This window comes from Lycorma delicatula, chromosome 8, assembly GCF_047948215.1.
Source record: "Lycorma delicatula isolate Av1 chromosome 8, ASM4794821v1, whole genome shotgun sequence".
Taxonomy (NCBI): Eukaryota; Metazoa; Arthropoda; class Insecta; order Hemiptera; family Fulgoridae; genus Lycorma; species Lycorma delicatula.
Genome location: NC_134462.1, coordinates 127,998,947 through 128,013,923, shown reverse-complemented (window position 1 = coordinate 128,013,923; position 14,977 = coordinate 127,998,947). Strand labels below are relative to the sequence as shown.

Here is a 14,977-nt window from a genome sequence, read left to right as displayed (position 1 = left end):
TTAATGAAATATAGCAAAACTTCAACGACTACGTAGTTTTAAACAACAATTAAAATTAAGAACAAATAATAAAGAATTCATTTCGTCGTAAATTAATTACTAACAGATTGTAACATGAACTTTCTTAATTGTTTCGAGTCGGCTCCTTACACGCTACGCTGAATTATTAATTCATATCGAAAAGTTTATGTAGTTTTAGGAGTTATACGCGCATAACTTCTTACCACGACTGTTAAAAATGCAAATAAATATTTTAACAAAAACATCCGATTCCGTTTCAGCGTTATACAGTTTTGTTTTTTAGTCGGATAATGTCTGTAGCAGATTCTACGTTTACGAGAAGCGACTTTTTTTCCTGTTTAGCCTCCGGTAATTACAGTTCAGATAATACTTCAGAGGATGATATACATGTATGGATGTAAATGAACAGTCTTGTACAGTCTCAATTGTGAACGCGTCTTCCCAGATCATCTGATTTGGAAGTCGACAGTTCCAGAGTTCAAGTCCGAGTAAAGGAAGTTTTACTTTTATACGGATTTGAATACTACATCGTGGATACCGGTGTTCTTTGGTGGTTGGGTTTCGATTAACCACACATCTCAGGACTGGTCGAACTGAGACTGTACAAGATTACTCATTCGTACATATCATACTCATTCATCGAAGTAATACCTGAACGGTAATTCCCGGAGGCTAAACAGGAAAAAGAAATATCACTTCTTTCGCTCAAAAAGCAAAAATTTCTGTAATATAAATAAAACTGTTTTTAACAAATCGATATTTATATCAAAAAATGTAAGACACCACCCATTTCTATTATCAATATCTGTTATTGATTTAGAAGTTTCTTTAAAAAAAAAACATACATGTTAAATATATGTAATGTAATGCTTAACCATTATATATTGATAACAGAAATGAGAAGTGTTATCTTTTTTCATATCAGTTTCGTTTTGTTAAAAATAGTTTTAATTTCTGTTTTTGAGCGGAAGAAATGATATCGGCTTTTTTTGATTATAAGTAACCGACTTAATTATCGACCTAGACTCCTTCAAGTCGATTTTATTGGTTATAAATATCACCTAACAACCACTTTCTTTTGAAATAATCTGAGGCCGTTTTTTAATATTCTGTATAACCATGAACATTAAATTTCAAAAATAAAAGTAGAATTTAAGTAACAGCTTTCAAGAACAATTTCTTAAAGCACACATATATAAAATAAAAGCAAGAAAAAAGGTAAACCCGATGCTAAAATATTATTCTTTTTCTCTTAACTAGAAACCTCGCAAAAACTCAACATTTTACATTTATTTTAATAAATTTCATTACATTAACTACACAGGAAGTAAAACGACAAACTCCCCCGAAACAAAAAAATAAAAATAATATCGATATAAGGAAGGGAGTTATTTCAATAACTTAATAAAAATAACAATGAGATGGGCTCATTGTAACATGACGTATGGGCTAAAAGAACCAGAAAAGTTTTATATATAATTTGATATTACACAAAATATTAACTGCAGACATTCGTAACGAGATTTTTAAGACCAAATAAGAGAAATCAATTTTTAAATTAAAAAAAAGATAGGCCACTATTTAGTCAAGAAATCCAAGGTTAGCTGTTGATTCTAAAATTAATCTGAAGTGTAAAAACTCAATAAGGATCTGAATACACAAGGAAACTTTAAACAGAAGAATATATTATCTTTAAAAAAAAACTGGCACAGAAAATTAAAAAAATTAGTTCACCGACTTAGTTATGACTTAAGAATTATTTTAGGATTATCCAAACAGCGCGAGACATCCTGCAGATACCACAAAGCGGCGGCTGTAGCGGAAGTCTAAAACGATGGCAGCCAACATCAACAGGAATCAGAAAATAAACAGCACCGAATTTACTCCTAACCATACTCAACTTGACAGGATCGTGTAATTTTAAGCTGTACACCTTTCGTGCGATAAAAAATTACCAATTTATCATTAATCTACATTAAATATGATTAATCTACAAAAACGATCTGTTTTAGAAAATTATTCGAGGAAAGCGGATCTAAATTAATGAAGTATTGACTAAATGTTATAATCTGAATGCCGGTAGGTAATTTCCAAACTACTGAAAATTTTGATTGTCACGTACTCAAAATTTCGGAATTCAATAAAGAATAGACTTACGGGGAGTTCAGTACTGAATGATAGGATACCAAAATACAGAGAAAAGCAACCTATCTGTCAGTAAGTACATTTAAATAAAAAAGGCGTTTCTTAAGTTATTAAATATTTTATTATAAAAATTCCCAAAACCTTAAATTCTAAAGTATATGCAAGAAATGGCCGCCATCTTCATGGAAACACGCTTCCGCCCTTTTCATTGTGTTTCTTGCAACTGTTTTCAGAGATTTCGGGTTGATATTTAAAACAGCTCGTTGTTGCTGTAGGCCTTTTCTTTGAGGTAATCTCTGGCGCAGTCAAATGTTAAGATCTGGTGGCCGTAAGCCACGACCGATAACGCTATAACTAAAGTTGAATGTGCGTAGTACGATTATAATGTTGCACCGTCATGTTGGAACCGACAGTATCGATCTTTCTCTTCCGCGAGTGCGATGAATTGCAATAATGCTGCAGTCTAAGAAAAGGGGGCTGATAATTTTTCCGTGATAACGCACACCAGAGCCAATCTGCGGACTGCAATTGATTTTTACGATACGCGTGGGGATTTTCAGCATTCAAAATCCTACTGTTATGGCTGTACCTTAGCCGTCCGCGTGAAACCAGCCCTCGTCTGGGGTAAAAATCGAATCCGTAACGTGAAAAAAATCCGTCGATTTTGGTAAATTAATTTCAGCTGACAAGCGTCTAGTTGATTTTTTTGGAGACTTAATCGGTCTTTGATTTCAGCGACTGTGTCTGTCATCGATCTTTAGCGTTCCTTGTTACTAACGCGATCCGTCTCTATAAATTTAGCCTCTAGCCTCAAAACTGATGCGTCTTGTTAGGTGCCGGTTCATCACAGTACTTCCGGCAAAAAGATTCTTGCACTGCAACCACTGATCGCGTACTAAAGTACGACTCAAGAATAAAAACACGTTCGTTTTGTGAAAACACAATCTTCTCCCTAACAATGCATTGAGGGTTACGATCGCTTTTTTGTGGCTAAAAATGCACTAAGGGTTACGATCGCATTGTTATGACTGTCAGTAGCAATCTACTGCGTCGGCGCGGGGTTCATTTGTCGGACGAATCTATTCCAGTAAAACGTAGACGTGGACAGTCAATTCAAATATTATAAAAGGCCGATTGGTGGATTGCGTTTTAAATGAGGCATCCAGTACTAGGTATATTAGTTACATAATACACATCATACTCTGAAGTATTATCTGAAAGGTAATTACCGGAGGAAAAAGAAAGGAAAATGTAATTATTCTTCAATTACCGTCAAAATTATAAAAAGATGCAACGTCATTTCTAAGTTCTTCGGATACGAAATTAGACCAGTCATTAAAAACAATTACTCTGTATTATAAAATATACTAAACGAGAATTGGCTCGACTAGACTATCATTATTTTAACTTCTACTATGATTTTAACTCTACTATATTTTAACTCTGCTATCTTTTATTATGTATCTTACGTAAAATGTTATAAATTCTTAAGAGAAAATAATAAACTAAATATAACTTCTAATAATGAAAAAAACAAAATAAAACCAAACCGCTGTTGGTTTACAGTTTTTATCGATATTTCTTCATTTAAGACCACGAATATTTAATCTACTTTATATTCTGATACGTTTTCAAACAGCCTAAGTTGGGATAGAAGGGTTACATTGACAAATCTTACGCAATTATCACTGAAATACGTCACAACAGGGTCACAAACCCTACATTATGAGCAAATTATACCCGCTGCCGTACGTTTTATTTCTGGGATTACGAGCTCTAACGATCGGCCAATGACAAATTGCAATGCTATTTTGCATGTGCCCAATTCTCGTATTACTCGTTTATTCTATATATACTCGCATTTACAATCAATAAAAAATTTGTTAAAAAAAATTATTTTTTTTAAATTTGAAATTTAGGTATTTTCATTTTTATGAATTACATTTTTTTACTTAATTCAGGGTGCGGCCTAGTGTTCTCTTACTACTCCCAGCTGTAATAAAAATATCGACTTATTCAAACGCGCAATAACTAAAATAACAATTATCTTAAAAAGTGGTGTTTCTTTATTCAACAAATAAAAAATAACGATCGATAAACTGCAGCGCACTTACAATTTAAACCTACCCGTGCGAAGTTGACAAAGATATTACAGTAAAAAATACATTAAATCAATCACAGTTTAAATGTGTCGTTCTTTCACTTAAATATTATTTAATAAACCCTATTAAAATGAAGTAAAACTATGTAACAATTACCACGAGTTAATCGTTGGAATATATTCCATCACAGAAAAACTAATTAAATACGTAAAGACTAATCGACTAATGAAAAGTAATTGTTGCGTGATCGTGGAACGTTGAACATTTGATTCGTTGAAATACGATCAATAAAACTGATATACGATAAGAAAAATCTTCGAAGCGGTAACGTAAAAAAAATAATAACCGCGGATTCAGATCCGTAGGACAAAGCGGGGCGTAGGTATCGACAACGTCGCATGTAAATGAGTTGACAGGGGTAAACCGGCTGAACGATTCCTCCTTCCGCAGAGCTCATAAGCCCTAAAAGTGCACAGTAGTATAAGCTTATCGCACATCAAAACGATTTACAGGAGCTGGACCCGGTATTGAGGCGATAAAAAGCTTTGAAGTCGTTAATCATTCTAATCAACATTAACTAGATCGGTTTTCAATTAATCGTAGATAACGGCTGCACAAACTTCTACATTATTCTGTAATAAATCTCCGGAAATTCATTAGTTCGTTCAAAGTAGTTACCAGTCCGTAATTAAATTTCCAGTCGGTGTCTTAACATCATTAACAGCCGTTCCACAATCTATATTTTTAACCGACTTACAGATTCAATTATCAGTGTACCTCATTTAATTATTATTTACGTTTAAATACGTTCTTTATTTAATAATCTTCATCATCATATGTATACTTGAAGACCGTTTTATTATGAAGAAGACTAAACGAAAAAGTATAATGTCGAACTAAAGGATCTGAAGATATTTTTCTATTTTATATCGTAATTAGTGTTTAGACTAGATAGTCACAGAGTAAATAAATTTCAATCGGTTAATGTAGTTTTATTTGTTGTAGTTTTAGTTGTTGTATTGCTAAGGTATTTGCACTGGAATTTATACTTCGTCTTATCTAGAGTACTGTTTGTTAATTCAAAACCTTTAATTTCATGAAGACAAAACGACATAATCGTTTAACAGTTCATTTTTTTCACTTAGCTACGATAAAACATTAATTAAGCTTAAAATTAAGCTCGTAAACTACAACATTTTCACATAATTATGATTAATAATATTAAACTAATAAAATTGTCAATAACAGTTCGTACGATTTCTACTTCATTAACGTTATTTTTTTTTGTACACACTTATAATTGTGTCAACAGGTCTTAATCTCGAATAACTTCACTGCAGCAAATAAATTATCGTAATGGATTCGAATTTGTTAAAAGATTAAATGTAATTTGTTAAATGAATAAAAGTGTGCTCTGGCGGACATGAGCGATTGACTTAAATGAATTAAAGGAAAATCTTAAACCTGCCGGGTACTTTTTTTTACGAATTTTATAATAAGCGCCAATATCGCGCTATGGTAGAGTAGCTTGGAAACCGGGTACCTTCTCGTATATAGTCAGACGAAATGGATAAATTAATAATTTATCCATAATTTTTTTTAATTTTGCTCGTTTTTATGCAAAATTGTCTTTCTACTGGTGGTATTTACATTTTCATAACCAAATATTGACGAAAAACTAAATATTTTTCAAATGACGTATTTATTACATAAATCTATGAAGTTACAAAGAAATATCTGCAGTCATTAACACGAAGTATACTAACATTTACTAACTAAAAACAAAGTTTTTGGAAAACCACCTGTGCCATCTTAAAGTACATGTTTTACCTTACAAATGATAGTTTTGAGCGTTACCAAAGGTACACGCTTCTTCTAAAAAATGCAATTCAAATGTCGATAAATAAACAAATAGATAAGCCAACGTCCTACGTAAGCGACAAGAGTGACGCGAACGAAGCCATAGGAACAAGCGTTAGTTTCTTTATGTTAGTGTCCTACGTGAGCAACCAGAGCGAATGAAGCGACAAGACCGAACGGAACAAAACTTTTGATCGCTTCGCTCTTGTCGCTCCATTCGCTCAAGTAGGACTCTTCCATAAAGAAACTAATTCGTTTGTTTCTATCGCGTCGCTCTTGTTGCCTACGTAGGACGTTGCGTAACACGTCCTACAACAACATGACCTTACGGTAAGTAGACATCGTGCGCAGATGACATCGGATCGCTTTGTCGCTAGTCGCGCGCACGTAGGACAGGACCGCCAAATCGCTCAGATCGCGTCGCTTACGTAACGAGTAGGTAGTAAAGCTTTGTTTATTATTTTATCAAAAACTTGCAAATTTTCACAGTAGATCCGGATTAACGGGCGAGCAGAAATTTAAAATATTTCGAAAATTTCACTAATATATATAAACACTTCGGTTTAATAAATTATCTCTTTGAATTATCTCTAATAGGAACGGAATTACGGAAGAAGTTTATTTATTGCGCTCCCTCGAGTTACGCTGCCTATGTGAAAGCTATAGCGCGATTTTGGTGTTTTTTGCTAGCGCCCTTAGCTTTTCTCGTAGAAAAAAGTACACGAAATTTTCTCAGCTATCTGTTAGTGCTTTTTATTGTTACATGCGATTATAAAAAAGAGAGCTGCTATTGGCAAAAAACAAAAAAATGTTTTCTTAGTAAATTATCTCTATTACTAAAATTTCTACTGACAGCTATTGTAACTTAGACGATTTAATTGATAATACGTAAAAAATTATTGAACGTTTTTTCTTCAAACCGTTCATCATAAACGATTAATGTTGAAATATTGGTTGCACGGGAAAACGTCAACATTCTCAAGAAAACTGACAATTTCAAAATAGATGTGCAGGTGCGCGCGGACTTTCCACAAATTTACCCAAAGGGAGGTAGTATTCCAGATCATCTGAAACTACTTTTTTCAAAAAGTTGAAAATTACTATTCCAACGGTATTAACCGTAAACCTATCTACGTTTGTACTATAACAAACAAACGTAGAACGTTTGTTTGTTATAGTACAAACGTAGATAGGTTTACGGTTAAAACTGCAGAATTTGTACGAGAAAAAACATGATTCATGCATTAAGATTTTAATGTTATTGTTGTGTAAAATACCCTCTAATCTTATATAACTGCAAGAAATTTCCACAAAATTATACAAAAAGAGTAAACATATTTTTTAAGGAATTCCTCTTCACATTTTCAACAATTTTTTCATAAAATCACTAAACAAACAAGTAAAAAGAATTTCATTTAAAATTTCATCGATATTTCATATCGATCTGAAGGAATTTTACGTATCAATATAAAAATTTTGCTAGGAACACGTTACACATTATTCCAACCGTTTTTTTTTTTTTGAAGTGGATTTAAAAGTTGACAATTTTAAGAAAAGTTACATTTTTTATAGATTTAACTTTATAAAGAACATAAGGACTTTATTTAACTTTACATAATTACATTTATGTAGAAAACACATTTAATGTAGAAGAAAACTATACTAGTATTTATAAACGCTTTTGCAACGGGAAGTAAGTACCTTAATTTTTTATTAATTGTATTCCTGTATATCAGAATCAGAAACTAAAAAACTTAATAAATTTCATCGTGACATAGTATTTGAATCTGTTTAGTCTTAAATAACATTTTAAAGAGAAAAGTCAGGAAATATCATTAAAATAAAATGGAATGGTCCATCGTAAAATTTAGTATTTAATTAAAATTAAGAAAACGTTACATATGATTGCGTAAAATCCAAATATTGTTTAACTATTATTAAAAAAAAAAAACTGAAATATATATATGTACACTAAAGTATAATGTAAAGAGAGGGCTGATATTCTGTAATATAGAGCGGTCTTAAGTCTTAAAACCAACAAAGCAGGCAAATTTTTTTACGCAATCATACGCAACACATTTTCTTAATTTTAAATAAACTAAATTTTTCTATTATAATTTTTTTAACGTTCAGCCCATTAAAATCTTTTCTATGATTTTTCTTAAACTACAGTTTAAGAAATCATAAGATTAAGATTTTTCTATCGGCAATACGGGGTGAATAATGATGGAGAACTAATGAAATTATACCCCATTATTTAAATAAAAAATTCGATAAAATAGTAACACACGGCTTAGTGGAATCGTCAATCGTTTGCCTTATCAACCAAATATCGACGAAGAGTGTAAAAAAACTTCATTTTATTCAAGATTATAGCGGAACCCGACTATTTATTTTGGACAACAATCCACTGAAAATATATCGGATTATGTATTCAAAAATATACAAAAATAATTTGTTTTATATTCATAAAGCTAATATAATTCGCAAAGAAATAAGATATTCTGTTTAATTCATAAAAGATTAACGAAAAAGCAACAAACAACTAATTAATTCAATCGTTTATTACTTTATTACAGCTAAGGAAGAGCATAAGAGTTTTTTCGTGACCAAAAACCAAATTTTCGAATTACGTATATATCTATCGCGACGATACAACAGAAATAGAAAAAAAAGGAAGTGTTATATGGTTCTTTAAACAGATAAGTTCGGCTAATTGGGTGTACTGGACAACAAGCAACGGCAAAGCGCGTAGATATTTATCTTACTTAAACCTCGCTTATCTTAACAGTATGTATATTACGCGTACATCACATTTGTACAAAGTCGCTAATATAACGCGTACATAAATCGATTACCGTCCATCACCGACAAAGGTGAAATAATTGCGGGTTCTTAAAGCTATCTAAAAAAATTACTACGTATACATTTTACGAGGAATATGCGTTATCGCAGTTCAAATGTTACATTACCAAAAAATACATTAGGAACGACGGAAAAAGTAGACGCAAATTTCGGACTGTTATCTATTAAATTACGCAGTAATAAACGCTTTAGAAAGCAACATTATTATGAAATTCGCAGGAAAATTTGAGAGGCAAATTACAGTTTTAAAGCGGTAAAACACACTGAGACTTCTAGAATTAATTATTAACATAAAAAAGCACAACGCAAAAAAAAACTACACAATTAAAATAACGTCTAAAATTGCATAAAACATAATTATGGAAAAAAATTTATCGGATATAACAGCAATATGAATGACCTTTTAATCCAACGTTTAATCCATGCCAAACATCCCCTTTCCAGCGGTTCAGAATCAGGTGATGGTAACGGTTTATTTGGCGGTAATATTGTAATGATGGTATAGACAATAATGCACTGATAATCCATATTTTATTATTTTTATTACAGATATTATTTAAATTACTACGATAATGATTATTACATATATTATACACAACGAACATATCTTACGAAAAGATATCAATCGCGAATCGATTGCGGCATCGGGACTGATAATTATCGTTCTATTTCAAAATTTAATAATAATAAAAACTTTAAATTATCAGAAAATTTATAGAACGTTCGTGAACATCGATATATAAAAAAATAAAATATCGTCGAGATTATTATTTTACGTTACCCAGTAAATAGAAAAAAAATAAAGAAAATAAAAAAAATTTAATTATTGTCAAACGGAAGATAATAGCGTTACTAAGTAAGTAAAAAATAAATGGCGGTGACTAGCCATCGGTAATAACGAGTGATCGTTGAAAACGGATGGATAAACTAAACGCAACGCACGCGTCTGCTTTTTGCACAGTTTTTAGTTACACCATCTAAACAGCGGCCGGTCTCAGCGATCACTGGGGGCGTCCTGATGCTGCTGCGGCTGGGGTACGTCGTTGCTATAGCGACTTAAAATCCCCCACCACGGTATATGATACGCCAACATCCACCACCGACCGACTCGAAAAGCGGCGCGTCTGTAGTCCGCCACATCTTGCCGCCGACGGCCCGTCTGCCTCGTCTATTCTACGCCAGGTGTACCGCCCTGATAACACGTGATAAAGGAGACGACCGATCCGTCGCAAAAAACCTCTCTACAATCCGTAACAATAAAAATCGTAACTGTAAAATTTTAATCTTGCTTATTTCACGATCAAAACACGGTTATTATATCGCCAGAAGAATTTTAATAAAAAAATTATTTTGCGCTACAAAGAAAATTTTAAAAAAATTACGAAGGAAATTCATTAAAATAAAAATCCACGATGGAAAATTTTTTTATTTATATCTTTTATATATTACGATATTACGTACGATCCACACAGAGCGACAGTGTCGTTACTAGTTCGACTGAAATTCAAATAAACCAGAGTTTTTAATACGAGTATACTTCTTAACTGCATTTAAGCGATTATTTAATGCGGATATTCGAAACGTGACATGTAATAGAAATTCTCTGCATTCAATTTATCCAACAAATTATTCGCGTGCAAAAAAAAAATACAATTTTAAACACGGTAAATATAATATCAGAAAATGAAAATTCGACTTATTCAAATCCACCGGCTTGTATGCAATCTGCAAATCATGAACACATCGCTACGGACTCTCTTCAATCCAACTAGCGACTACTGTTACTGTAACTGACAGACGGTAAATATAATAACCACCTCTCCATTCATTCTATTCGCGATGAAAATCGTTAAAAACCTCTTCACATCAATCCAAATAAAACGTAAAATTTTCATTTAATCAACGTAAAAATACTTTCTTCATCTTACTATATATGTTAAATTCACTCCAACAAATATTCAATCTATTTTTATCTTTACTTTTTATCGAGTCAAAACTTTTCATACCAGACTGCATAAAGTAATCGAAAATATTTCTTTTATTATTGTCGAACAAAATATATTAAAATGAACTATTTACTAAGCTAATTAATCGGCTGTCAATTACATTGAACGGTTTAATCTAACGTTTACTGCTTTACTTGACAGTGAAATGTAATATCAAAACGAATTTAACACTAAACATTACTACTCTCTATGCCAAAGATAAAAATAAATATTACGCGTTACTTTAAAATTGTAATTTAATTTCAACAACAGTTAAACCAGGTTCTACGTTATGAATAACCAATCGATTAGAACACCGAGCTTAAAAAAGAAGTAAAACTATGTAAAAAAAAACTTTTCTAAAAAACTGATAAAAGATAACTGGTAAAAAATGTTTTTTTTTTTTTAATTTCTTACTCTTTTGAATTAAAACGATTTTTTCTAGTTTCCTTTCCTTTGCCGTTTAGTTTATTTCACCACCGAAAAGTTTCGCATTGTCGAATTTCGAACGCCTCGAAAACACATTTACAGACTGTACGAATTATTTGCACGAGCTAATTCTTTGTTTTAAAAGCAAAATAAAAAATAGTCCGCGGAAAACCCGTGTACTAAAACTTTTTACCCGGTACTACAATCGTTTCAAAACTGAATCGTGTCAGGGTATCCCGTAAATCCCGGATATGCACTACATACACCGCACGGTAAAATGACAACTTTGTAAATCCTCAGACAGGCGTGTACACCCGATTTACGTAATCGATGTCGGCATAAATAAAAAGGCGGAAATGGCGTAAAGGATTCGTACTTTGGAGACGATGACACTCTCAAGTACGGCAAGGTAAGATGATATTCCTTCCACCTGCTCGAGTATAAGTTATTACGTCGATTACGGTTAGAGTTTAGGATAAATAGTCTTTTTTTCATACCTTGTTAAACACCCCCAAAGTGACCGCGGTCCTCGCCGTTAAGCTTTACAGTCACTTCAGGGTGTCGTGGCAGTCGGCTGCCCCCCTGTCTTGCCCTTCTCTGAGGGCGTCACAACGGGGTCCTTCTAGCTTCATCAAGGAGCAGTAGCCTTCCCTTCTGGAAGACCACTACACCCCTTCGCTAGAAGGCTGCCCTTCCCACTCCTGACCTAGGTTGCTGAACACGCATTGCGCGCATTCAGCAAACCACCGCGTCCCCCCTCTCACACCTGACCAAATGCATCATCAGAGCACCCCCCAACTAACCTTCATTCTTGCATATGAAGGAGCCAAAGCGTCTTCTGCATCCAGGTTGCCTCCCTGGCCCTACACGGCGACCACGATTCGCCCCTTTTTAGGATAAATAGTCTGACCTTCAGAAAACTGCAAATGTTTCGGAGGTATGTAAATTTTCACTAGTACTTAAAAATGAGGTTCGACTGCAACATACAAGGCGTTTCAAAATGAATATCGGGGTTTAAAGTTACGTAATATTTATCGTTTCACATACGTTGATCACCATCTAGTTGCCAAATAAGTTCTACGGTCCGTATTACAACTGAGGAAAGAGCATATCAAAATAGTTCACTCCTGACACACTTGCTTCTGCGAAAAGAACGGCCAATAAACTCCCGTCGGGATACGGTTAGAAAAGAAAAAAAAATTCAGTTTTGTCTCGGTCACATTGTGTTTATTTTTCCAGTAACGTGAAATGATGATTCGTCACTTAATCGTATCGTGAATACGATACGATAAAGTAAATCTTCAACGTCACGGTGGATCATTTCATCTGAGAAGCTAGCACGCCAACCGTAATCTGTAGGCTTTATAGCCTGTAACAGCTGTAAACGATACGGAAGCACAAAACCCTCTACACAGACGTCACTGGAATCGCTAATTCACGGCTAACCTTTCGAACGGATTTCCTAGGACTACGCACAAAATACGGTTCAATATTATTTTCGGACACACTCGGTCGTCCTGCACTACTCCCTTTAATAATAAAGCCGGCGATTTCAAATTATTTAAACAATCTACGAATGTTATTGTCACACGGGAAGATCACAAAGGAACTTCAAACGGAACGCACGTTAAATGGCAATTACAGATTCACACTTTGCCAAACACAGAACGTTTTCTGTTAGGAATCACCATCTTAGTCACTAGCGCTTTCAACCCACCGGGTTGGTCTAGTGTTGAAGTCCTAGTAAAGCCAGTTATTTTTACACGGATTTGAATGCTAGATCGCGGATACCGGTGTTCTTTGGTGGTTGGGTTTCAGTTAACCACACATCTCAGGAACGGTCGAACTGAGAATGTACAAGACTACACTTCATTTACACTCATACATATCATCCTGTGAAGTATTATCTGAACGGTAGTTACCGGAGGCTAAACAGGAAAAGAAAAAGTCACTAGCGCCTTCAAGCAGAAGGTACAGGAAACGGTTTTCGAGTTTGCGCACGGCTAAAACTGTTCGAGTTGCTCTTTCGTTTCACGTATGTGAAACTTGATTAATATTACACGGCTTTTAGATATTAATTTTGAAACATGCTGTATTACTGAGAGATTTTTTTTGTAACGTTTTGGTCAATTTTAGCCGAAAAGACGAACGGTCATGGTCTAAAAGAATTTCTGAAACTTACACGAGAGGGTTTTATCTTAAGCTATTAATTTAAAAAAAAAAAAAAAAAAAAACTGAAAACACCTCTAGAAAAAATAAAACTCTTGGCTATAAATTGTACGTTTATAAAGGAACAAATTATCTCGCAACAAAGAACTCAAATAAAAAACCAAACAAACGAAAACTTTTATAACCGAATCCAACGTTCCAATTATATTAAAAAAAAAACAAACGAAAACATAAAATACCAGAAGTTTAAACACAGAAAAAAATTAATCCATTTAATTTTTAACAGTCTAACATAAAAGAGAGAAAAAAATAGAGAAACGGTTCAATTGAAATTATAGATTAAAAGGGCTGGATAAACAAGAATGTCCAAATCAAACAAAAACGTAGTTTATGTAGCTAACGTAAGCAAAATTATGACCTATTTTTTTTTTACACAAAAAAATCGTTATAATGAAGGAATCTCTTAATAAAAACACTTAATTCGAGAACTGCTACAAATTATCTCCTCTTACGTGCTTATTCTGCCCATATATTTTTATATAACATACGACCGAACGAAACTTAAACAATAAAGTTTTCTTAAACACATATATCAAACTTATATAAAAGATGAAAACAATGAGCGAACGTAAAAAAAATGTACCACCTAAAAAATAACGCAATTATAAAACAATAACCTAATGATTTTTAGTCTTTGTATTTGTTACATATTTTCAATTTTTTAAAATAAAATAAAATAAAGCAGTAAGAAGGAAAAAAGATAATGACAAGAGAATAAAATATTACATTCGAAAAATTAAACGCATTTTTGTTAACAGTAAATCTACAAGACGAAATTAAGGAAGAGATCAAGTATGTATTATACGAACAAAGAGACGCATTCCAGCAGAAAAGAACTGTACTACTAGTAGGCTGCATCAAAACATTTTAACAGTACTGTAATGCTACAGCGTAACAAAAGAAAATAAATAAACTAAAAAAGGCAAAAAAGCTCTTGAAATATAATTTTATTGAAAGCGTTTTAAGATCTAACCGAGAAAAAGATTTTCTTTCGTAAACACAAATAAGGTTTGGTTGATTCATTGTGCAAAGCGGCTACTGACATCACAAAAAATTACAAATTTTAAAACGGTTTTTAATTAAAAAAACTTTAAATCGAAAGCAGATATTAGCTTGCACAGCGAATAATAAACAAACGTTGCGTTCGCGTGAGTTCGTCATGATTCTGCGAGTCATGTCCTGTGTATCGGTGCTGATTCACAACGCGGCCATAATCAAGTGTACAACACTAATCACCATATAATTAGTCATATTCAAAATGTCTTCTCAGTTCTATTAAAACCGTTTATCTTTTCATCGATCACTCTTTTAGTTCTCGTGTTCAATTTTTTTGTTTCTAAT

At 33.1% G+C, this 14,977-nt stretch overlaps 1 protein-coding gene across 2 annotated transcripts in view; it reads right to left on the bottom strand.

The window, feature by feature from the left end:
• sxc (O-linked N-acetylglucosamine (GlcNAc) transferase sxc) overlaps positions 1–14,977 on the bottom strand; it is a 222,586-nt gene that overhangs the window by 124,914 nt on the left and 82,695 nt on the right. Inside the window, exon 1 of one of the 2 annotated variants that reach the window (XM_075373470.1) lies at positions 9,394–10,023. The exons of the other annotated variant lie outside the window; for it this stretch is intronic. Within the exon in view, the coding sequence (XP_075229585.1) occupies positions 9,394–9,521 (128 nt within the window). The 5' untranslated portion in view covers positions 9,522–10,023. Of the gene's footprint in view, positions 1–9,393; positions 10,024–14,977 lie in introns of those variants that run through there. 2 annotated transcript variants of the gene reach the window in all.